This window comes from Cimex lectularius, unplaced genomic scaffold (assembly GCF_000648675.2).
Source record: "Cimex lectularius strain Harlan isolate CLEC.00 unplaced genomic scaffold, Clec_2.1 scaffold56, whole genome shotgun sequence".
NCBI lineage: Eukaryota > Metazoa > Arthropoda > Insecta > Hemiptera > Cimicidae > Cimex > Cimex lectularius.
In genome coordinates this window covers 492,671-516,901 of record NW_019394202.1, presented here as the reverse complement: position 1 = coordinate 516,901, position 24,231 = coordinate 492,671, and the positions used below count along the sequence as shown (strand labels likewise).

At 37.5% G+C, this 24,231-nt stretch overlaps 1 protein-coding gene across 1 annotated transcript in view; it reads left to right on the top strand.

Moving 5' to 3' along the window:
* Positions 1-365: 365 nt before the first annotated feature.
* Positions 366-24,231, top strand: part of LOC106666603 (transmembrane protein 165-like) — a 40,383-nt gene continuing 16,517 nt past the window's right edge. The window contains exon 1 of the mRNA XM_014393888.2: positions 366-557. Within this exon, the coding sequence (XP_014249374.1) occupies positions 426-557 (132 nt within the window). The 5' untranslated portion in view covers positions 366-425. The remainder of the gene's footprint in view (positions 558-24,231) is intronic.

Here is a 24,231-nt window from a genome sequence, read left to right as displayed (position 1 = left end):
GTTATATTCTATATTATTATTATTAACTTCTTTAGATTTAGGACTATAAGATGGTTTTTTAAACAATGCCAGGAGGTGCTCAGGATCAACATCTCAGACTTAATCAAATTGGAAATGTTATCTTAACGGGTCAACGGCCTTCACGCCTATCACGATTTTCCGTTTAGCGCGTCGTATGTAATGAGTGGTAAATAAAATTCTGTCGAAATTAAGTCGTTGTAAAGCCCTGGTGGAAAATGGTCGAGAAGATTAGGTGCGTTATCGGCGTCGGGCCGACTGCATTTGTGAGTTTGTCGTTTCTCCTTCTATCGTCCTCCTTCCCTCTCCTTTTAATTCTGACGTAAATACTTTTTAAAACGAGAATGACAACCAGAAGGCTGGCGTAGTGTTCAGTGAGTCGGCCGAGGCTGAGCCGTGAAGGTGAGATGGCCTTCTTCAGTTTTCTGCTAGTCGCGCCACTTCTCTTCTCCCTCGTACTGACCGAGACCGAGCCAGTCTTCCGTGAAAGTTTCGATCCGGACGCCGGTCCCGCCCTAGACGCCACCACCCATGTTAAGGTAAACGGAAGAATTTGTCTAAATTTCGGACATTTATCGTCTTCTCTTTTTTGTCCGAATCGTTTCGCTCTTTCCCACCTTGAAACTCGCGTTTGTTGATATGGCTCAAATGATAGAAATAATTGCTGTGGGCTACGTCTATTCACTTTTTGTAAAGAATGGTACTACTCACAAATTTGTTGTTAGCAACCGGTTTTCGAGCATTAAATACAAATCATCAGGTTGAAGAATTACAAACACGTCTCTCAAATTGCAGGAGAGGCTTGTTTGCAATTCACCAACCTGATGATCCTCATTAAATGCTCGCAATCCGGATGCTAACAACAATTTTGTGAGAAGAACCATCATTTACAAAAAGTGGCTCAATTGATTTATTCAATCACCATTAAAATTTGAGTTTCTTTCACATGTTTTAGTTCTATGAAAAATTATTTTAATCAATTGCAATTAACATAATTTTGTTTAATTTCAGCTCTCATTTTTAACCCTGCTTTACATTACGAAATTCAACGCATTTTTACATTTAAAAAAATCAAACGTCAAAAAAAGCCCCCTTAGATAACGCTTACTAAAAATAATCTATTGACATAAAATAAAACAAGAACGACTTTCTAATTGCCTCCAATTTTGCGCTCATTTAGTTCCTCTTGGCAATAAAGTTAAAAAAAAAAAAACAATACAACAGAAGATTAAAAAATAACGCTAGATGAAAGGAAAAATCAAATTTGACACGTCAAAACTTCAAAATCGACAGTAAAACTTTTTAATTTCAAGTTTATTTGACTTTTAGATCCAAGTTATTTATAACTATAAAGTTTATAAATCTACCTTGTAGTTTCAGTTGTGGGGAAGAAAATAAATCAAATTTTTTTAAGTATTCTGCTGTATATTAAAGCATAGGAATATTGCCACGTTTAATGATAATGATCATTGAAATAATGAGATTATTTGAATTTTATTTCTCACGATGGCGAAATGCTTTATAATCAAAGGGCAATTTTTTTTCTCTTCGAAATTGATTATTTTCGTACCACTTGTAAAGATAAGGTCACGAGTGTAACGGGTTTTACCGATGCCTGATGTATTATTGATAATAATCATCATTATATTCGTTCAGCAGCCGAGCCGAGTGAAAAAGAAACGTCGTGTTTTTAACAAAACCATCACGAAAGGGGATAGAAAGTGTTTTAATTGTCCTAAATCCAAATTAAAGCAGCTGTGCAAATATTAGAAATTGTACGTCTCATATCAAATGTTCAGTTCATCAGCAGGGGATTGCACAGAAAAGTGGCCGTCAAATTTGAAATGGATTCGCGGCTCAGTGGGTCGTGTCGACTAATGGACGAGTTGCTAGGCGTTCTGATCGCATACAAAACGGAACGTTACGCCAAAACCAGATAAGCAATGAACAAAAAATAGACTGGATCTCGAGACGGTTGGAAGCCAAAATTGCCATTAATCACAAGCCGACCATTTTCTCTTGTTCTCCCTTGAAAAAGAATGCCAATAGTTGCAGACTCGACATTCCACTCCAACTTTCTTCGTAAAAAGGGCCATCAGCAAAACTTTAAAAGGAATTACCGCAACAGAACTAGGATTCTGGTTGGACTCCTGACAGGGCATTTCCTGTCTTACTTGGAGTCTTGATCTTAATACCGCGCCTAGGTCCATGCCATTATGATGGTCATATAAACCCTCAGGGTGCCGGTGTTTTTGAAAGTAGGTTTTTATGTAGAGCTTTTAAAAAGCTCTTCCCGCATGGCCCTTCAGCAATGCTGGGTTGGCATATCGCCCGACCAGGTCTCAGCCGAAGCTACTCCTGTTCGATAGAGAAGGCAGCTCTATCGAAACCCCGAGTAGAGGCGCACCTTAGCAAAGGTACTTTTGACAGGCGGGTCGGCCCCGGTTTTTTATTTAACTGGAATACTAACTTTAGTTACTAGGTTTTTTTGGTGGCTCTGAGAAGAGCCGGTGTTGTTTAGTAGTTGAGACGATGAATCGAGTCCGGGACCGTGTATGTGTTCCGTTGGTTGTGGTCCGTGACTGAGAGAACCGTTGGCTGAGGTCCTGGGCCGTGAGTCGGTTGACTCTGTAGCGGTTGAAGGGACTCTGGTGCAGCAGGTAGCCGTGTGCAGCAGTTGGCCAGTAGCCAAATTGGCTCTGTTCAGAAGGCAAGTGCCCTTGTTGTCGTTGTCGGTGCTTCATTAGTGATTGGCGAGAGCTCGTCGAGTAGACGCGACTGACGGCGTTGACGAGAGTTCTTCGAGTAGACAAGTCTCAAGCCAATGGGGCAGTGCCTCTGCTTATACACGAAATGGCGCTACTCTTATTGGCTACATAGTGGAGGGCGATATCATTCCAGAACCGATGGTGACGCCCAGTGGGTACCGTTGTAAATGCCGGTGGCCACCACACTAACCATCTCTTAGAGAGTAAGCACTCTATACTACTCTCCAGGAGTCTCAGTACATACCACTACGAATCCAACCCAATAGCAAGCTTCGAGCCTGGAATTTGCATGCGTCTCGCCTATAGGCCTCGCATGCTGCAATGTGTTTTATCTAAACATAAATTTAAAATGAGACATGTAATTTCATGTAATGCCGTAAAGTGCACGGTGCATGGTGAAATAAAAATTAAAAAAAAAATCCCTATATCTATCCTCATTATCGAACACCCTACATTCCTTCAACATTCTTCCGCATATCCGAGAAGATTTCTCAAGGTCTCCATAGGAACACATGCAAAACGTGTGCCGTTAATTAAAATTAAATAAACATTTTATCGGATTTTAACACTACGCACGAATACCATATAAGCTTCAAAATATCATTTAAGAGTAAGTTGAGTTTTTGCGGTAAAAACATATTTCGGTCCTAAAAGTCTTCGTAGTTGTCAAAGTGCCGTAAGTAGAGGGATTCCAAGCCAGTCTGTTGTCTACGTGTAGTCCTAAGTATCTGGCTTCAGTGTAAGTCAGTAGTAAATAGCTCCTTGCGGTTGATGTACAGAGGGCAATTGTTTTTGTTAATAATTCATTTATAACCTGTACACATCAATACATGTACAAATATATTCGTACGTGGTTATTTTTCCATCGGGTACAACACTGTAGCTTGAGGGCATATGTTAAGATAAACTAGCCAACGGTATTCAAAAGACGGGTTAAGAGGCGAGGTCGTCTCGATTTGGAGACCATTGCCACACAATTTGGCGGTTTTTCAGGAAGGGAAAGTATGGAGATGTCTTGGGCAGTTGGGTTAGAAACTGCTTAGAGATCGGTGTGGAACCTATGGGAGCGGGGTCGGTAAGCACGTCGACACAAAGAATATTGAGGTTTTGACAATTGATCTGAAGATGGTTTTGGTTGGAAAGATTGGATGCGCTGGATATTGGACGGCTTGGCGGAACCCCACAGTTCCACTCCGTATGTCCCAAGTGGTCGCAGTAATGTCTTATATAGAGCTAGTTGAGTTACACGTTTCGATCCTAAAAGTCTTCGTAGTTGTTGTTCAAGTCTCGAAAAAGTCTTGTGTGTGGTTTCCACGTCAGTCTGCTTTCTAAGTATAGTATATGGAAGTCAATAGCTCCTTTTTGTCGAGATACAGTTGGAGGTTCCTTGGAAAGGATTTAGGTTAGAAGACAAAAAGTCTGTATCATTCGCCCACGAGGTAATGATGGTGTTGGGATGTATAGAAAAGTCAGCAGTATAAATGGTATACAGAATGGGACTGAGAAGGTCTAACAGCTGAGTACTAGTTGCCAACCTCATTCTAGAGCAGGGGTCAGTTAAATAAGATTTCAATGTAAGGTAATAAACAGTGGGAAGGAATTGTTTAAGTTTATAGAGGATGGGCATGGGTGTCACTTGATTTGAATGTTGTCGTCTGTTGTTTTGTGGTGTTCTGCCAAGAAACCTTATGATTCTAAGTTCCCTCCTGCTTCATCTGATGTATTAAGACCTCTTCCGTCTGTGCCCCTATGCTTCTTGGCTATCTGACATGCTATAAGCTGCTATATCCTCTGTTCAAATTGAATTCACTTTCGTTTGAAAGATGCGGTTTTGGGCTCATGGTTTTTGAAGACATATTTGATATTACACCATCAACTTACAAGAAGATTGTCTGTTTCCTTAAAATGAATTTTCCATCGTCCCCATTCTTTCAGTGACTTAGGAAGGAAGTTTGACGATTTGTCTGAGGACTTTCGATGGGAAAGAATGGATGCGCTGGATATTGGATGGCCCTCCGTATGTCCAAAGTGGTCGCAGAATGTATTCTATAAAATTAGTTGAGTTATGAGGGTAGAGTCCTTGTATTTGTCCAAGTCTTCTGTTAAGTTGATGTCTCGTAAGTCTTGTGTGGGATTTCCACGTCAGTCTGCTCTCTAAGTATCGAGTGGAAGTCAGCTGCTGTTTGTCGATCTACAGTGGATGGCAAAACTGTTTTTTCAATGTAAGTTTCCACTGGGCAGGGTTTTACATATTTTGTCTCGTCCTACACTTTTTGAACCAGTCGATAAAGCTGAAGGTGTTCTTGGATGTTGTAGGTTCCTCGAATAGGAGTCTTTGAGAACACATTGTCACACCTTATTTGAAACGACGGTAGGATTTTAGGATTACGTAATGAGTGGGTAGGGTTTGGGTTTAAAGAGGTTGCTTGGGTGCCAGACCCTGTCAAATGTTTGGGACGCAGCAGATCGCACCGAAGCAGGACTCGGTTGGAATGTTGGGGACGGAACCAGAATTGCTGAGAAGGAATGATTTTATGTAAAGCTATGAAATACCTGGGCAATTATTTATTTGCCTACTACTTAGTAGACCTTCGGAATATTTTTTGATTCGTCTTTGTTTTGTATGGGCAAGTCATCATCAATCAGTGTGCATTACATACTTAAATGGTACATACCAGCTGAAGAGAAAGAAATTCGTGTAAATGTTAAATGTAACTTATTATCTCTCTCATTTCTAGACACGGCTAAAATAAAACCATACAGGAAATCCGTGTAGATAACTAGTAACTTAAGATAATTGGATGATATAATCGAATTGAGATCAATTTTCCTAGAACCAAAGAAAGCTACCTCATAGGATAAAAACTTTAGATAGTGCTTTATTCGAAGCGATTTTCACTCATGCCTTATTTTGCTAGATATATTTTTTAAATAAATATTATTTGTGTCCTGTACATGAATATACAATTTACATTATTTTTGTTATAATATACCATGGACACTGAAATAACAATAGTCAGCACTGCACCCAGAGGACAGATGTTCGAGAAGAGGGTGTCTCTCTAGAATAGTTGAAATATTGGAGTGAAACTCAAGGAACGGATCATTGCTTTAAAGAAGGGAATGTTAAAGTCATTTTGAAAAAAGAGGTTGAAGGCATACCTAGTAAGGAGCTCGGATAATTTTTCTGAATACTTTTCATTGAAATGGTTGGATAGTTGGATACTTGATGTCTTGATGTCTTTACCCCACACATCCACTACTTATGTCAAAATGTATTGTTTTGTACAGTTTGTTCTTTTCAGTCATGTCTGATTTCTGTCCTATAAGTCTTCGTACGTTTCGAAGTCGTCTGTTTAGTTCTTATCGTTGGGTGCTGGGGATTCCTCGTCCGTAAGCTATCTTAAGTATTTAACCCGTGTAGACCTGGGTTGTTTATTAACGTAATTTTACCGGATCTGTCCTCGCTCAGTTTCATTTTCAACATTTTGAACTTTTCTTCCATGAGCTCAAGATGCTCCTAGATATTGGAAGTGGAAGTAGGATTGGAGATAAAATTGCGGTATTGTCGGTGTAGCTTGTGTTGGGTTGAATCGGCAGGTTTGTTGTATAAAAAGTATATAGGATTGTACCAAAATGCTTGAGGGAAGCCAGGATTGGCCTAAAGAACCTACGAAAGCCGATTAATGAAAAGAAATGGTTTTAAGTAAACCTAAGCGGTCGAGGGGTCAAACCACTTTACAATACTTTTTTCATAGTATTCTCAATTAAAAATCTATGGGCTGCCTTTAGCGTGACAAAAATTAGCGGACGCCGCCCAACCAAGTATGAGCCCGTGCATACAGGAACGCTACATGTTCATTGCCTGCTGCTTGGAAATCGGAAGCGTTGTTTACGCAATGGTTGGCAACTAGTGGGAACTAGACACTAGGGGGATAATGGGTTAAGAATAACCCGATTTAATGGGAATTCAAATATTCCAGGACAAAATCAAGAGAAAAAGTTCATTAAAGTTCACTAACCGCAGAACTATTAACTTCGGACGTGCTAGAACTAGGATGATGGTAATATAGCTGACTGGACACTGCAGACTCCAAAGGCATATAATATTAACTTGGAGCAGCAGAAACAAGCCTGTGGAGATATTGCCAAGAAGAAGAAACAGCGGATCATCCTCTGTACCGCTGCTGGCTGAAGAACTCCTGCTTGAAGAAAATTCTGGAAAAAACTCAGGGAGCCCTTAAGAAAGCTTTGAGTTTGTTAAAATAACGAAGGGCTCTTGGTAATAATACGCCATTGGCCGTTGTACGTAAGGTCGTAAATAGGCAGAGACTTAGTGGGAACATTAATTAACTACCGCGGGGGTCGGGGGCGGGTGCCTGCTCTTGGCGGCGGCGGGCGTGGCGACGGGATGTAGGGCGCGTTAGCCCTATCCCTTAGGGACGTGGACTTTTCCGTGTTATGTAGTTTTTGATGTACATGGTCTTTGTCCACGCCCTCTAGTGAGGGAAAAAAAAAACTTCTGCCCACTCCTTTCGGCGTCGTTCGTGGTGCCGGGGCGGTGCGCTCCGCCTCTATTCCGAGTTCCGGTTTTGCGCTGCTAGTATCACCATTCCACCAATACCAGGGTCATGGGTAATGGGGACTCCCCAAACCCAAAAAAAAAAAAAAAAAAAAAAAAAAAAAAAAAAAAAAATTAACTACCGGCAGTTACCTACCACAGCTTGGAGGTTCGGGCGTGTAGGTATGGACTGTTATTTCAATAGTAGAGAGGTTCGAAGGATTTATAGAAAAAAAATGTATAAATATATCGTGATGAGGAGTAAAGGCGTATTCAAAATGAGTAGCGTTGGGCTTGTCCGTTTATTCTGATCAATCAACTGTGATATTCTGATAGAATCATTCCAGCAACTTAAGAAAAGTTCATGGTTAAATGTGTAGACAAAATGATTAACCTTTTGCTTGTCACACAAAACACACACACACACACACACACACACACACACACGTAGGAAATGGGTGTATTTATTAAGGACAGGCATGATAAATCATTATTAAATATACAGAAAGATAATTAAAGCTTTATCGAATAAAACAAAGAAGGTGATGAAAAATCTTCTAATTGCAAGTTTTAGTAACCGAACGAATATTTGCGGACTTACGACTGTTTGTCTTGAACATGCTATTTTTTCCTTTTTAATTTCCTATCAAAATTTATGTAATTTATCTCATCTTCGGTACATAAAAACCTCAAATGATAAGTTTTTATCTTGTTCCAGTCATGGCCTTCGATTCGACTTCGGTCTGAATGAAGTATGTCTGGATTATGTTGCAATTACGGCCACTAAGGTTTGAGTCATTTTAGTTCAAATTCTCTTTTTCATCAACGATACAATTTACGATAATCGACTAAAGAGCAATACCAAAAGTTTGTGGTGGAGCAGCGGCTGACAGGCTCATAAATGGACAACATTCTGCAAGGATAGGCCATGTCATAGAACAATGCCCAAAACACCTGGTGGAACAATACCCCAGGCATAAGGCAGTCGAAGAGATTCATAAAAGGGCCACCCTCAAAATTTTCAAAGGAACTACTGGAAGGCAACCGTAACAGAACTAGGATTCTGGTTGGACTCCTGAGAGGGCACTGCCTAAGAAGGTGCCGCTGCACCTGATAGGAGTACTGACTGAAGAAACACCATTCGGATATTACCAGGAAGAAGAGGAGACCGCAGAACACGTATTATGTTTTTGTGCAGGTCTATGTAGGTGCAGATTCTTGTTAATAGTAGAGAAAAAGCAAGATCCTACACTAAGGAATCACTGGCAAGGCTTGGAGGTTGATTAACAGCCTGAAGCTGGCCAATGAGTTACAAAAAATCGAGGAGCACAATAGATCTACTCAGATCGAGTAGTTTGCCTCTTTTATCCTATCCTCTATTTTGTTTATTTGTACTAATTAATGGGCTTTCTGCTGATCTACATTTGTTCAATTGATAAAGGACAAAGTCGTTTTAATCTCGTGAGCCAAGTCATTAATGTTATTAATGACGAGTTTCCTTATTTCCTCCATCAATTGTTTTTTTAAGAAAATTGTCCAACTAGTTGTAAATATTTTATGTACTTTTACCTATTCTTAACTACAGCCTTTTTGTTTCTGTCTTTACTCCGCAATGCGAGTTTTACAATTATTAATGCATTGAAGGTGTGGTTTAAAATTTACAGACTAGTGTGTACACCACGCGCGTTCGTTTGTAATGAGACGTAGGTCGTTGTTTGAATGAATTCTTTAAAGCAAATGAGGTATGGCGAATGAGAAATCGAAATGATTATTGTAGTATCAAATGTTCATCAATCATTTCATGAGATGCACTTGAGATGATTTGAGTCGATGGTGGCTCTGCTTAACTGGTCTGCACAGACTCCCTCACCACGGATACTGCTGTCCGCAGTTAAGAATAGAAGGAACTGCCTCCAGCTGATGCTGTGTTAGCACTCTATATAAACCATGTTTTTCGTCCACCTCGCTCTCTTCAGTCTCCTCGGACGTTCTTCATTCGTCCAGTGAGTCTCAACACTTTCAGACTTTGCAATCTCATCTTGCACATTACAAAGTAAATAATTTTTAAAAGTTCTTAAATGTTCTCAACTTATAACTCGTGACAGGTCCTCCGTCGGCCCTCTTGTTGTGTCTTGTGGGAAAGAAATCATGAACTGGACTCGGCAAAACTACGGTTGTTGTCAGGGTACCAGGACCCATAGGTTAGAGGGTAGCGAAAAGGCCCGGACGCCAACTTCCGGAACCACCCTCTTCCGCAAAAATAAAATAAAAAAACACGATTAAAAGAAAATGGCAACAGAGAAGCTATCGCATATCATATCTCGATAGGTGGTCCTCGGAGGACCTGACTCCTAAAAGAAGGGTCATCCTCGCCCGGTTAAGAATAAATAGGCCAGGTTGAAACACGGTTGAAACATCAGTGTTGAAACACAAACAAAAATGAAAATGCATAAAAATGCAAAAATGCAGAGAAAGGTTGCTCAATGTGTCTCACCTAATTCAATAATTTCCATCATCCATCATCATCAACATCATCGACATTACTGGAACCAGGCCGGTGCACTGGCCTAGTCATCGCCCAACATCGCTGCATATCGCCTATAGATCTTCTAGTCTGAACAGCCCGCCACATGCTTTAATTCGCAGTACTACTACGCAGTGAGTTCATCCAATCCTATATTTTATTATTCTTATTTTACCTCAATTTGTCTCTATTCAATCGGAAATTCACATTTCCGTTGGTGCCAACACCCATAATTTTCTTTAAATTACATCTCCTATTCTCCTATCTTCGGTGGTGTTCGCCAGCAACCAAATAAATACAATTCCTTGGCTCAATATAGAGAGCTTGTAGGAATGCTACTCGATATGATGTTATTAATTAACTGCTAATTATAGTACTTAACAGATATATATATATATAATCTCAAGTTTATTTGTGTATATTGAGTTTGAATGCTTGTATTAGCGTGAATGTTTAGTGAGAGAGGTCCGATTGTCCCACGGTCCCTCAATTAGATTAGTCATACAAAATGTGTAGAGTGTGATAGAGGAACATCAAATGCCACACCGCCCTGAGTGAATGGTAAATAGGAAAGAACGTAGTTAAGAGTGAGTGAGAGGCTGAATTGGGTTGGATCTGGAGACTGATTGCGTTGGGGCTGAAATGACTTAGTTGATGATAGCCTCTGGAACCCAACCTTGGACGGATAAGACTCAGGCCTGACCCCGGACTATCAACACACGGGGTAGGTGATTCTGTGTGTGTGTGTGTGTGTGTGTGTGTGTGTGTGTGTGTGTGTGTGTGTGTGTGTGTGTGTGTGTGTGTGTGTGTGTGTTTGGTCGTAAGTTTCGTCTTAGCACGTGCAGCATTTTTTTTCTACTAAAATGCCTAAGCGACAAAGTGGAATAGTAATTTACTTATACAACTTTCTAACAATTATGTGACATGTAAAGTTAACCGGTAGCTATTTGAAGACTTCTTATCACCACTTAAGGCAGTTCCTATTACTTAAAGAATACCTTTTCGTTTTCAAGATTAGACGTTAAACGCTATTTTTTGTAAGTTGTGCCCAATTCTTACACATGAAACAAGATGGTAAACCGCCTTTTCTAGCATTGTTCACACTTTTTGCAGAATGAGAAAGATAAATCTATTGTCAAAATCAGGTCATGGTAATAAGCAACTTTATACATTATAAATTTAAGAAAATCAAACAACAAAAGTTTCTGCAAGCTTATTAAATAAAAGTTGACTATAAATGAAAAGTTAACTCGAGTTAGACAACAAATTATTTAAGTATATTTCTTATCATGGTGTTAAGTATCGCACCGTGTCTATAACAGGATCTCAGTGTGAAATCTGACTGACGTCTGAAACTCTTTGCAGTGTCAGACCGTACTGGAACGGTCTGGAGAAGCCATAAGTCACCTGGGACATCAATCGAATGTCCTCTTTCCTTTACATACCGAAAAACTTGGCGTTCTGCCGGCTCAAGAATTGGAAGGGGACGATGGACATTTTCACAAGGTTGGATCTGTGGGTACCACTCAGGAATAATGATGGGGTATGTAGATTCACTTTTTGTAAATGATGGTTCTACTCACAGATTTGTTGTTTACACGATCCGGATTTCAAGCATTTAACGCTCATCATCAGACGTGTTTGTAACTCCGTCAACCTGTTTATGAGCGTTTAATGCTTGAAATTCGAATCGTTGTAAACAACAAATCTGTGAGTAGAACTATCGTTTACAAAAAACGACTCAGGAATACTTTTCATCCAATGTAAGAACGGTCCTCAGGTCCTTTTCGGTAATCAATTTCTGCTTGGTCAAGCGGACCACGAAATTAGTGAATTTAATTCTGCTATTTCTTCAGCGTCCAAAGGGTACAATTCTTCGTTGGTGGGAAGGTGGACAATTCTCGGCCCAAGAGATCGACGAGAATGTTAGTAAACGCGCTTCTGATCGCTAAGAATTTAGTCGCAAGGCCGTTTCTCGCTATGCTCCCCACAGGGGAGGTGTGATCGGTTACAACGGAATCTTCAGAAGAGGTTTCGACAATTTCTTGGTCATTCTGGTCACAGGGGAACAATTTGCCATCGGGGGCTCAAAGGCTTCTCTACTGGTAAGAACCGTTTTTCAATTTTGAAAGCACATAGCCGTCACTCTTTCTGCTTTGTGGATCTCTGCGCGTGATGGCCAGACATCACTTAAGAATACCTGTTTTCCTCCTACTCCAATTCCCAAAGATACATACGCATGAAAGATCTTATAAATTAAATGCATTCAATTTTATTGGGCTGGTGCAAAAATAATGCAGGTTTTGAAAACGCAGTCAAAACTATTTTTCATTTTCATAAAATGAAGAAAATTTATTCGAAATATTTTTCCATCCATAATAAGCGCTTTTCTTCTGCTGACATAAACGTCTTTATTTCGGCTCACAATAAAGTCTCGGAAGGCGTTTTCGGCTTCACCTCGTTCTCTAAAAAATTTATCCCTCAAGAAGTGATCAAAATGTTTAAAAAATCGGAAGTCTGTTGGCGAAAGATTGGGTGAATATGGAGAGTGTGGTAAGGTTTCATATTCTAAGTCCTTACGTTTCCGTAGGATTGGCATTGTGACATATGGCCTGGCGTTATCGGCCTCTTACGGTTTGCCAATGCTGGACAGATGTTCCCATCTTTATTCATGGATGTTAAAGCCCATGAGGATCTTTAACGTCCGGACCTATCCCCGAGGGGACTTCCCAGTCACCTAGTGTTCTCAAAGAGAACACCAGGAAGATTTTACATCCATGGACTTGTCGCATTCCTTGGCTAGCGAGGTGGTGCAATGCTAACCAAGTTCAGAAGTGCCCTGAAAAGTGCCTCAAAAGGAGGGGAGAGAGAGATAGAGGGAGAGAGAGATGGAGGGAGAGAGAGAGAGGAGAGAGAGAGAGAGGAGAGAGAGAGAGAGAGAGAGAGAGAGAGAGAGAGAGAGAGAGAGAGAGAGAGAGAGAGAGAAACAATTATATAAACGAACAAACGCACTCACAAAATGAAAAATAAACACACATGCATGAAACTCAAACGAATAATTAACTAATGCATTTTTTTTTGTAATATTCTATTTAGTTATGTACGTACTATTCAGAAAGCTGGGAGAGCAACAATGGTTGTTGGCTCCCCTCAACATACACAAATGATAAATAATATTGTTTCTTATTGCATAATGTATATTTGTACAGATGGTAATAAACAAACATTAAAAAAAATTATATACAAAAAGGGGGAACTTGTGATGTAGTTTCTGGACTATTTACCACGACAAATCACAATCCCTTCGTATTTTAAAATACACGATGCCAAATCGTACAACAAAAATGTAATTTTGACATCTCAGAACACAAACGACGTTGACTATATTTATTTACACATAGATATTTATTTAGGTGTGTGAGCGTGTGTGTTATAGGTGAAATGTTGAACAGTCTTAGAAAAAGGCACCAGCCTCTTTAAACAGATGCTATTATTTACAAAGAAGAGATGAAAAGATAAATAAATAGATAGATAGTTAGATCTCACCTTTGGATTCCACCAGACAATACATCAACATTCTTTCTGTGTTAACAACCCCTTTTTATAATTATACGTTTGATCATGTGAAACATGTAAATGTATCATTTCGGACAGTATCGTTTCCCCTAAGAAAAATAAATCCCCAATTTATATATCACACTACTTGGTAAAAAGGGAAAAATCCGTTTTTCGCCTCGATACTTTCATACATACGTGTATTGTTAGATAACCCTCAAAAAGGACGAAGTCATAATATAAACAGGTTTGAGAATTTACATTTTCTATACAATCCACAATAAACGAAATTTACATAAGGTGACAGGTACAAGACTTTTTTTCCAGGAAAAATTGTCAAGGAAAACCTCAGAACTTACCACTACATCCGCAAGACATTATAAGACATTCAGCTCAGATTAGACTATCAATATAATAACAATAACAAAAAAGGACAATGATAGATAAAAACAGAAACAACTAATACATAAATTGCGGGCTCGTCTGAGAGGGTCTTGAGTGTCAAAAGCACGTCTATAGATGCCAACCTGAGCCTAGAAACGAGAAAATGTCCTTACCCAAGTAAGAATAGGCCATACGCGGTTGACACTCGAGCACCCGCTCCTCGTTCAAAGCCCGGCTCCTTAAGCCTTGCTCCTACGGTGTATGGCTTGACGAGTGTACTCACAAACTTACGAGTCCGTCGTAAACCGTCCGCATGGCGCGGAAAAGCTCGAGGCTTGGCTAATCTTCAGGGGCCACTAGTCACCCACAATGGATCTTCCACTTAAAACGTTCAGAACAAAGGTACAACTGTAACAAACTGTCAGGAACCATGACATCACATTACTACCATTAATCAAAAATTATTTAACCATGTCACATCTTTCTATGAGAGAGAAATTTACAAAAGGACGATCAGGTTGGTGTGTCACGGATTTGGACCAAACTTTATTTGGTGATTCTACACTAAAAAATATCGGACAGGTATCCGCCACTTCTTGTGAATTAGGCCCTGGTTTCGCAAAAAAGTTTTGAAAGTTGAAATTTTCCATTTTTTTATATACATTTTTATTTCGTCGTTCTACTTTCTCAAATCAACAATGTGAATATATCATTTTATATCATTTTTTATATAGATTGCAATAAAAATATATAGTTTTAAGCGCTATCAAAGTGTGTCAATAACCAAAAAAATTTCTAAAAACCATGTATTTTTCAAGTAAACTAGGTCATAATTTTTTTCGTGAAAGCAATATGAAATTTCGTTGTAGCATCTCTAGAGACCCATGAATATACATTTTTGAGAAGTCATAGGAATATCTGAATAAAACGTCTATGATTCAAAATCGGCTAAAGCGATTATAACATCAGATATACCATTTGAAAGAAGAGAAACGTTGATTTTTAACGACCTATGTACCATTAAAATAAATAAAATAATTCTACAAGGAAATACTCAATATAGGAAAATTATTTGTCAAAAATTAACCTCGTTTTTTAAATACAAATAATAGTCCGATTTTAAGTTTTATACAGTTATAAAATGCACTTGACAATTCCTTTAAAACGAATTATCAACGATGAAAATCGGTGCACGAGCTTTTGAGAAAAATAACGTTATCTTGCACTAGGAATGCCAGTCAGTCAAGAAAGGTTCGTCGAAATCGTCGTATCAGTCAAAAAATTAATTTATACCGAAAAATGGGTTAACATAACGACTGACCTTTTTAGTAGTGGAAGCAGTAACAAGAGAAGAACATGAGTACACATTGGGCAAAGTGTCATGTGAAACCTTAGGCTCAATTAAGAGAGGTACTGTGGAATATAACAACTTAATTAAAGGTATAGGCTGTGTTAAAGGGTTCGAATACAATAACGATAGATGAATCATCCTTCAAAATCCATCCACCTCTGAGAATTCACTGTTTAGTAAGAGACCAAGTAAAAAATTAATTAGATAAAATCATAGCAACAAAATACTCCCACTACTGAGCTTACTGCTTCGCCTGTGGTACTGGTGTGGAAAATATATCTCCAAGAAATTGCCTTGTCTTAACAGATATGTACGAAAATAAACGCAGGAGGCACTTTCCATTGCAAATAATGGAAAACGTGGCTGCTAAGTTGTATGGCTCAAAGTTCTATACAAAGTTAGACTGTGTTAAAGGTTTTTGACAAATTTCAATGTAACATCAAAGCACGAAATCCCTAACTTTTGCAACCCCTTGGGGGCGCTACCTGCTGTGTACCTTTTCGGATGAGCAGTGCTTAGTTCCAGCTTTCATGACATCAACATTGGCAGGAGTAAAAAACGGAAATAGCAATAGATGACATTGCATACAACGCCTATACGCCTAACATTGATAGGCAAAAAATTCCGCCCACTTCTAATATAACTTCATTTGTATATATTTTTATATATTAATCAAAGTTTCACGTTTTTTAAAGTTTAATAATTGAGTCTTTGTCTAAAACAGTAAAAAAAAGTAAATTGTTAAGGAAAATGAAAAATAAATTTAAAAAAAGACGGACAGATAAAATTAGTTTTAATTTTGTTTTAAATTTTTAATTAACATTTCAATTTCACGTATTTCCTCCTATTGCCTTAATGATATCTCGAAGACGCCTCGGCATACTTTCTACCAGTCTGGAAATGTCTCTTTGCTGGAGCTTAGCCCATTCTTCACGAAGAGTACTTCCAAGATCGTGGAGTGTATCAGGAAGTGATGGACGGGCTCTTATTCGTCTCATGATGTTATACCAAAATGTTCGATCGTGTTCAAGTCTGGAGAACGGGCCAGGCTAAGCCCCTGATGTTATGCTGTTGAACGTTTGTAGTATGCGAGACATATGGTCGGGCATTATCGTAGGCCTTCTATGGTAGGGCCCAGTTTCTGGAAAACGTCTTGCGGCGTCTCGCAGAGTTTCGTATGGAACTCCGAATTCAGTAGCCGCATACTTGAGGGCACGTCCATCATCAATAAGTGCCACACCACGCGCAACATCCTCAGCACTAAGTGGCATTTTTAAGTTTAAAAATTGAAATGAAGAAAACAAAGATGAAAACTAAACACTTTATTGCTTCAGAATTCAAATGAGACTGAATAAACATTTTAAATTCCAATAAACATGGAAAACTCCTTTTTCCTTGTTTTCGATTAAGGTATACGCGTGTTTACCTCTATTTGATATTTCCAATTTAAAACATAGTGTAAACAAATATTAATTGGTAAAAACAATAAGACAAATTAAGGGCAAAATTTTCTTTTATGGAGGAAATGAAAAAAAATCAACGGGCGGAATTTTTTGCCTGTCAGTGTGTTTTCCTCGACCAAAGCGGAATTAAAAAATTTGACAAAACAAATAACCAAGTAACTAAGCTGCAGACAGACAGGCTTGAAACTGAATATTTTTTTTCCAACGTGCAAAAAATGACATTTTTAGTGCATGTTATAGGCGAAAAGGGCCTTGAACCAGACCCTAACAGCAGCGAATATAGACCGTCTGAAAACTCCATCTAACATTAATGAATCGGAAAGATTCTTAGGTTTGGTCACTACATACCTCTCAAATACATTGAAATAAAAAAAAGTTGACCATTATAAAGTTATGCTTTTTTCTTCAAAATATTACCATCTGGCCATAATTAAATAAGTCCATGAAACGACGCTAGGTTCCATCCGATTTCATTGGCAATAGGAATTCCATCCGACAGTTTTGTGTGTGTGTATGTGTGTGTGTGTGTGTGTGTGTGTGTGTGTGTGTGTGTGTGCTACTTCGGCTTTAATTTCAAACACTTTATTGCTGGCAGAATTCCAAAACTTGGACTTCGTCCTAGTGCTTGAACTGTTTGATCTAAGCCTCATTACTTCACGATTCCTAGTCTGCCTTCGTTGTTCATCATGTCTTGATCCTTCGTAAACTTTGTCAAGAAAGAATGTGAATTTATTTTCAGGAAAATAAAAATATTTGGGTCAGTAAGCTTTTAACGTAATTGAGCCGTGAAAAAACAGTGTTTCCACTCTTCCTAAACTTGACTGATACTCTCGAACTTTCATCCATCAATCATAAAACTTCCTGTTGGAAAAAATTCATCCGTAAATCAATTGTGTTCTGTTACAAACAATTAAATTACTATAAAGATGCGTTAGATAAAAAATAGTTTTAAAAAAAGGAGTGTGGAACTTAGATAATGTCTAAAATCGTTCTAGGGAGCTAATATTGGTTCTTTCAGTTATATAAACACTCTAAACACACAATTTTTGATAAAAGTCGGTTGGAGTGCGAGTAATCCGAGACGTTGTCGTCGCATGATAATTTATCTTGTGCCTATTCACGGCAAATTGACAGATATCTTGATTGCACTCCCTCAAAGACTTATTTACGCCACTTTACTAATTAAAAGAGCAATGCCATTTTTTTGTAAAGACTATTCATTTGTAGGAATGAAAAAATTCAACTTCTTTTAGGTATCACGATCTCCCTGCCTTTGGATTCCACTGATAACAGTTTTATCCGGTCCCGGGTGATACGATAGATAGAAATTAAATTGAAAACAGTTTTGTTCCTGTTAGAATTAGTAAGTTTTCAGACAATACATAAGCATAAAAAAGAACTAATGATGTTATATAAAAAGCTTTGACAATTATTTATAATAAATAATAATTTTCTATTTTTAATTTTTTTCATCATGTATTCTTAAAACTTTTCTACCGTTTAGTTTTCAATTATATATTTCATTCTTATATTTTTTTGTTGGTGTAATGATGTAGCATTAACTTCCTCCAGACAGTATTTACCATGGTGTATAATGTTAATTTACTTTGTTTTGTATATATTTCTTTTTATTATTATTATTATTATATAATAAATAATAATTTTAATTTATAATAAATAATAAATATATATAATATAAAATGTATAAAATATATATATAGATAAATTCGAAGTCGTGGATAGCTCAAGTGGTTAGAACAGCGTCGTATTGAGCCGAAGGTCGTGGGTTCGAATCCTGCTCGTGACATTAACTTTTTCATCTCAACCAAGACCTTACATAAAAAGAATAATTAATTGAAATAATTGATATGGTCAATTATGATCATTAAACATATAATATAGATTAATATAATTATTTATAACGAACATCCAATCACTTATATAAATTATGATTATTCGGACATAGTGAGATGCGGTCTGGTGTGACGTAGGTTTTAGAAAAACACTTTCTTTATTGTGCGAACGTTCGAGCTTTATTGAGATCATCTTCAGGGCCTGGGATTTATAAACATTGTTTGAATTTTACAAATACATGTAGAATGTGGAAAAAAAATTATGAACTTATACAATGCTAGGAAATTTTAGATTAAAAAAAATAGATTTTATACAATGCTAGAAAATTTTAGATTTATTTTTTTAATCTAAAATTTCCTAGCATCGTGTAAATTCTTTTTTTTTAATCTAAAATTTTCTAGCATTGTAAATGCTAGAAAATTTTAGATTTATTTTTTTAATCTAAAATTTCCTAGCATCGTGTAAATTCTTTTTTTTTAATCTAAAATTTTCTAGCATTGTATAAATTCATTTTTTTTTCTCCACATCCTACATGTATTTGTAAAGTTCAAACAATGTTTGTAAATCCCAGGCCCTGAAGATGATTTCAATAAAGATCGAAACGTTGGCATGATAAAGAAAAATGTTTTTCTAAAACCTACGTCACACCAGACCGCATCTCCTTTTTTTCACAAAACACCGGCACCCTGAGGGTTATATGACCTCGGCTGTTGCGAACCCTCGTAAAAAAAAAAGATCTCGATCTCCGAATAATCATTGACTGACGGTCACTAAACACCACACATATATAAATTATATTGAAAAAACATTCTGTATGTTTAAAGAAATTTTAAATTCAGCCGATCGGTCTATTTGTTTTGTAAAAGTTCAAAATCCCACTTTCACTCAAGTCAAAAGCGTGTGAAGAATGTGCCCAGAGATCTTGGTGAAAGTGCAAAGCAGGTAGTTTTATGGTAGCAGGCTTAGACAAAAAAGGTATGATTAATTTATTGAGTTTATTATCTCCTATTACGAAGTGAGACATATTGAAAATAACAACATTTTGATGTTGTACAACCAAACCACCCACTCCAACACAAAATGGCGGCAGTAACAACGTCCCCAGACTTAAAACAATTCGACTTAACACCGAAAACTATTACAGAAAACAAATCACAAAACAAAACAACCATAAGGATACAAAACAAAGCATCATACAAAAATTATTAAAAAGGGAAAAGAAATGACGAAACACAGAACGACAAATGTTGAATATTCATGTACGCAGGAATAGATACGTTCAACCTAATAAAGAATAAAAACATCACTACCAATAATATCACAAGAAAACTATTAAAAAGATACATGGACACAACCCCCCTCCCTTAGGTAATAACGTTTGTAACGTGACGATAATTGTGAATACATTAGACAGACTGTAAGAAAATCAATTTAGAGAACATCCCAGATCATTCAGAGACAACAACGGGAAATACAAATTACGCCAATAGAAACATGCCATTAATACACAATGAACAAAAAGACGAAAACCTAACGAACTGGAGAACTTTGAAATATCGGAACAAATAACACTCAAAGATGGAAAACTTATAAATTCGCACATTACTCACTCACACTCACACACACACACCCGCGCGGGCGCGCAAACGTTTTAAAGAAGACACCATTGAAACAAACACAACAAAACAGCGAAGAAACTAACGTACAAAGGTGAAAATATACATACCTAACCGACATCAAACCGAACCACAGACCTCAAACATCTATAATGACCTACACAGATAACAAAAGAGACGGTTCCTCACTGAAGAAGGCGCAAGGCCGAAACGCGTTTGATTGGTGTGTAGATGGACCCAGTTCTGGTTCAACATACCAAGTACTACATACAATAAAAGAGTTTAAAGGACGTAGGATTTTTTATTGTATTTAGATCTGTTTATGTGTTTTGTGGTTCTGAGTTTTATGTGAGTGCGTGTATTTATTTATTAGAGTAGGTGAGGAGTAAATGATTCCTTCATTACTGGGAACTGCTGCTTCTGGAAAACCCTTGATTTTCCCAATGTTATTTCTCGAAAATTTGTTTCAAGCTCAAACTTCTCTCGTTTGTGCATTACCTATTCACATCATTCTCATTGATCAATTATTTACTCCACCAGTTTCATAGGTGAGGAGCTTATGGTAACATATAGCGTAACCATCGTCCCTCTGGAGTGTGTGTTTAGGGTCGATTGTGGAATAATTATGAAAGTACACCATGGACTCTTATTTAGATTAGCTTGTAACTATTGTGCGTAGGTCAATGGAAGAATATCGAGTACTCCATCGACTAATCAGAATGAGTGCAATTACATAAGTGTGATTGTATTTATCTGTGCTTCTGTATTATAGAAGTTAGTTTTAGTCTAAATTGGGGCGTCCCAAACTGTGGTCCGCCGATCCTAGTTAGTTTCATAGAAATTTCATTGCTGATAACTGGTCCTTCATTACTGGGAACTGCTGCTTCTGGAACACCCTTGATTTTCCCAATGCAGTTTCTCAAAAATGTGACGTTTGTGCACTACCTATTCACAGCATTCTCATTGATCAATTATTTACTCTAATATGGATCGGTGGCTGAAGTCAGGTTCTCCGAGGAAGTATGCAGTTTCTCATCACCTACACAGCCAGGAAAGCGCAGAATTGGAATTGATGAGCGCGGAAGGACAACCTTCCAATGATGGCATTACTGACTACAAGCCAAATGAGAACAGCCTTCAGATGAAGCACCTCATGGTGATGGACCACAATGTTAAATCGACCAACGTTTTCAATGATCAGAAATGCCAACGTATACTGTCGTGTTTATCAGATATTTTCATGAAAATGGATGAGCTGATGTTCTTTGAGCACTACTTACAAACAGCTAGAGAGACAATCCTGCAAGACCATGAATGGGTCAAACCGTTTTCAATTTCGACAAAGCCAACCAGTCTATCTTAAGTGAATGCGAATGTTTGATAGTTTTACTTCAGACTCCTCTTTGCACCTACTTTCTAGTCTCATTCTTACCCTAATTTTTGGCTCCGTGTAGAAAACAAAAAATTTCAGCCGCTCGTTGTGTTCTTCTTCCATTTGCCACAACTTATGCGAGACCGGATTTTCTATCGATACAGCCACCAAAACTAAATAACGAAGCTGTCTATATGCTGACCAGACATCCATCTCCAACTATAACAAATTAAACCCAACAAATCCCCAATGTGCAGTCTAAAACAACCTCACTCTTCCCATTAATTCATTAATCATTAATGTACAAATTATTACTTTTGAATTTGGCTCGAGTTTTACCTACCTATTGATTCCATTCTGTCCAATTTGATTTTTGTGTTCCGGATGTTGTAAATAATAACCTCCATCACTAATTAGAAATGAACTGGCTAATTTTTGAAACTTTAATTTACTGCATACTATAAGTATCTTATTTTAAATACTTGAATGAGAGTGGTCCGTCCTGAATTTTGTTCTGTGAGGGGGGTCCGCTGACTAAAAAGTTTAGGGAGCCCTGGGCTAGATTATAGTTTGCATGCTTTAGGGGATGATGGGAAGCGGCGATCTCCTGAGCGTCTGCCTCAAGGGGGATACTAACGACCCATCCGCAAAACGGGGTACGTGATCTCCGCTGAGATATAGACCCTAGAGTCAGCACACCGAGGAGTGAGAACCTTTCGCGGTGAAAGTACAAAGTCCAATAAAACACTTGTTTCTTCCTAAAATCTGAACTGGGGATTGAAATACTCACGCTCAAGCACATCTCATATCGGGTGGCGTTCCTACTCGCTCCCTATATGGAGCCAAGGAATCGAACAATTTTTCTCTCATACGCACTGTGACGTTATTTTATTGCCAATCTATTATTAATTTCTTCATTTATTCAGGCCAATGAAAACTCTTAGGATGTATTTGTTATTATTCAACAACGGAACAAGGTTGAACAAACAATCAGCAACATATTGGATATTTATGTTTAAAAATTGATGTTACTGTTATTAACATCCGTCGTTACATTGTTAAATAATTATTATTTATCAGCCAAAACATTCCATGACTATTCAGTAAAAAGAAAAGCACATACAACTAAGATGTAAGATGTTCGTAAGAAGTGTAATTATTAGTGAAAAGCATGACGAAGACATCATATTTGTTGTTGTTGTTAATAAACATATCAACCAAAATAGACAGTCTAAAGGCCGTCCGGACTCCACCGGTTCTCAAGTTCACTCAGTCCAGTAAATCGTGTTTCTCCCGTTTTCAGCGTTCTAATTATGAAACATCTCTTTTATTATTCAGAAATCGTGAGATACGGTCTGGTGTGATGTAGGTTTCAGAAAAACATTTTCTTTATCGTGCCAACGTTTCGATCTTTATTGAGATCATCTTCAGGGCCTGGGATTTACAAACATTGTTTACATTTAACAAATACATTTAGGATGTGGAAAAGTGAATTTATACAATGCAAAATATATTTTTTATATTCAATCAAAGTATTTCTACTCACTCAAAGTGTTTGTCTTCTGTGTAATTGTGCCATTCTTGCGTGTCGGTTGAGAGTTCTGAAACCTACATAACAACAGACCGCATCTCACGATTTCTGAATAATTATCGATTAACGGTCACTAATCACCACACATCTCTTTTATTTTTTTTCTTTAGATTCCAGGTGTGATTACTTCCCAGTACTTCGTTTCCCGTTTCGATCTTTCGGGATGAATTAGATTTTCACAATTTTTCAATGTCTTCTGGATACTCGTTTTTCCGAGAGGTCAAAATTATGATTGCCATTTCGTGAAGATAAAAAATGTTAGCATGAATGTAAGGTGTATTTCTTTAAATCCTATGTTCACAACATGGGGACACTGAAGCTTTTGACCGGTTGTGACCTACTCAAAATGGGGGAAAAAAGAAAAAAAAGAGTTGTTTTTACCCTTCCTTCCATCTTAAGACCACATTCTTCAAAAGGCGTGCAACATGGAAGAAGAATGAAACAACCATCTACAAAGTAGTTTAATACAATAAAAAATTTTATAGGGAGTACTTTTTAATTATTTAACGTTGCATTGACAATAAACTTCAAGTTTTATTTTGATTATTTTTGCTAATTCCCCTGATATTATTATATATTCAATTAGACTTTGGATTTAATAAATTAAAAATAACTACTGCTGTGTGGTCTGTTGAGTGATGAACCTGTAATTTGGTCATTACCTTTCATTTTGGTCTGCCTATCTTTCTATTAAAGCTGGCGAAAATCTGAAACGTGTCTGACAGACCAACATTGTGAGGATATGCAGACTAAAATGATCAATAAAGACCAAATTCAATTATTCAAGCATAAGATTTTTATGCAATGTTTTATCAATTAACTTTTTTTTGGTGAGTGTTTTCTCTTTAACCTAAATGCGAGATAGGTCGTATTCCATTATTTGGCAATATTTCCTGTTCTGTACCGAGTGTGTTACCTGGGCACTTCTACACTTAGTGAATCACAACTCATTTCTCTCCCTGATTCCTATTGTCGATCACTATAGCAATTCATTTTTACATGTTCTCACGCGTTCTTAACAATGATTTTTAATTTTATTTTCTTTTGATTGACAAAATGTAGTAATCCAAATTGTAAATTACTTGTATATATATATTTGTACGTGTATTTGTATTTATATAAGTTACGTGTGTTGACTAAACGAGAGTCTTTCTAAAAAGGACTTTATTAGTTA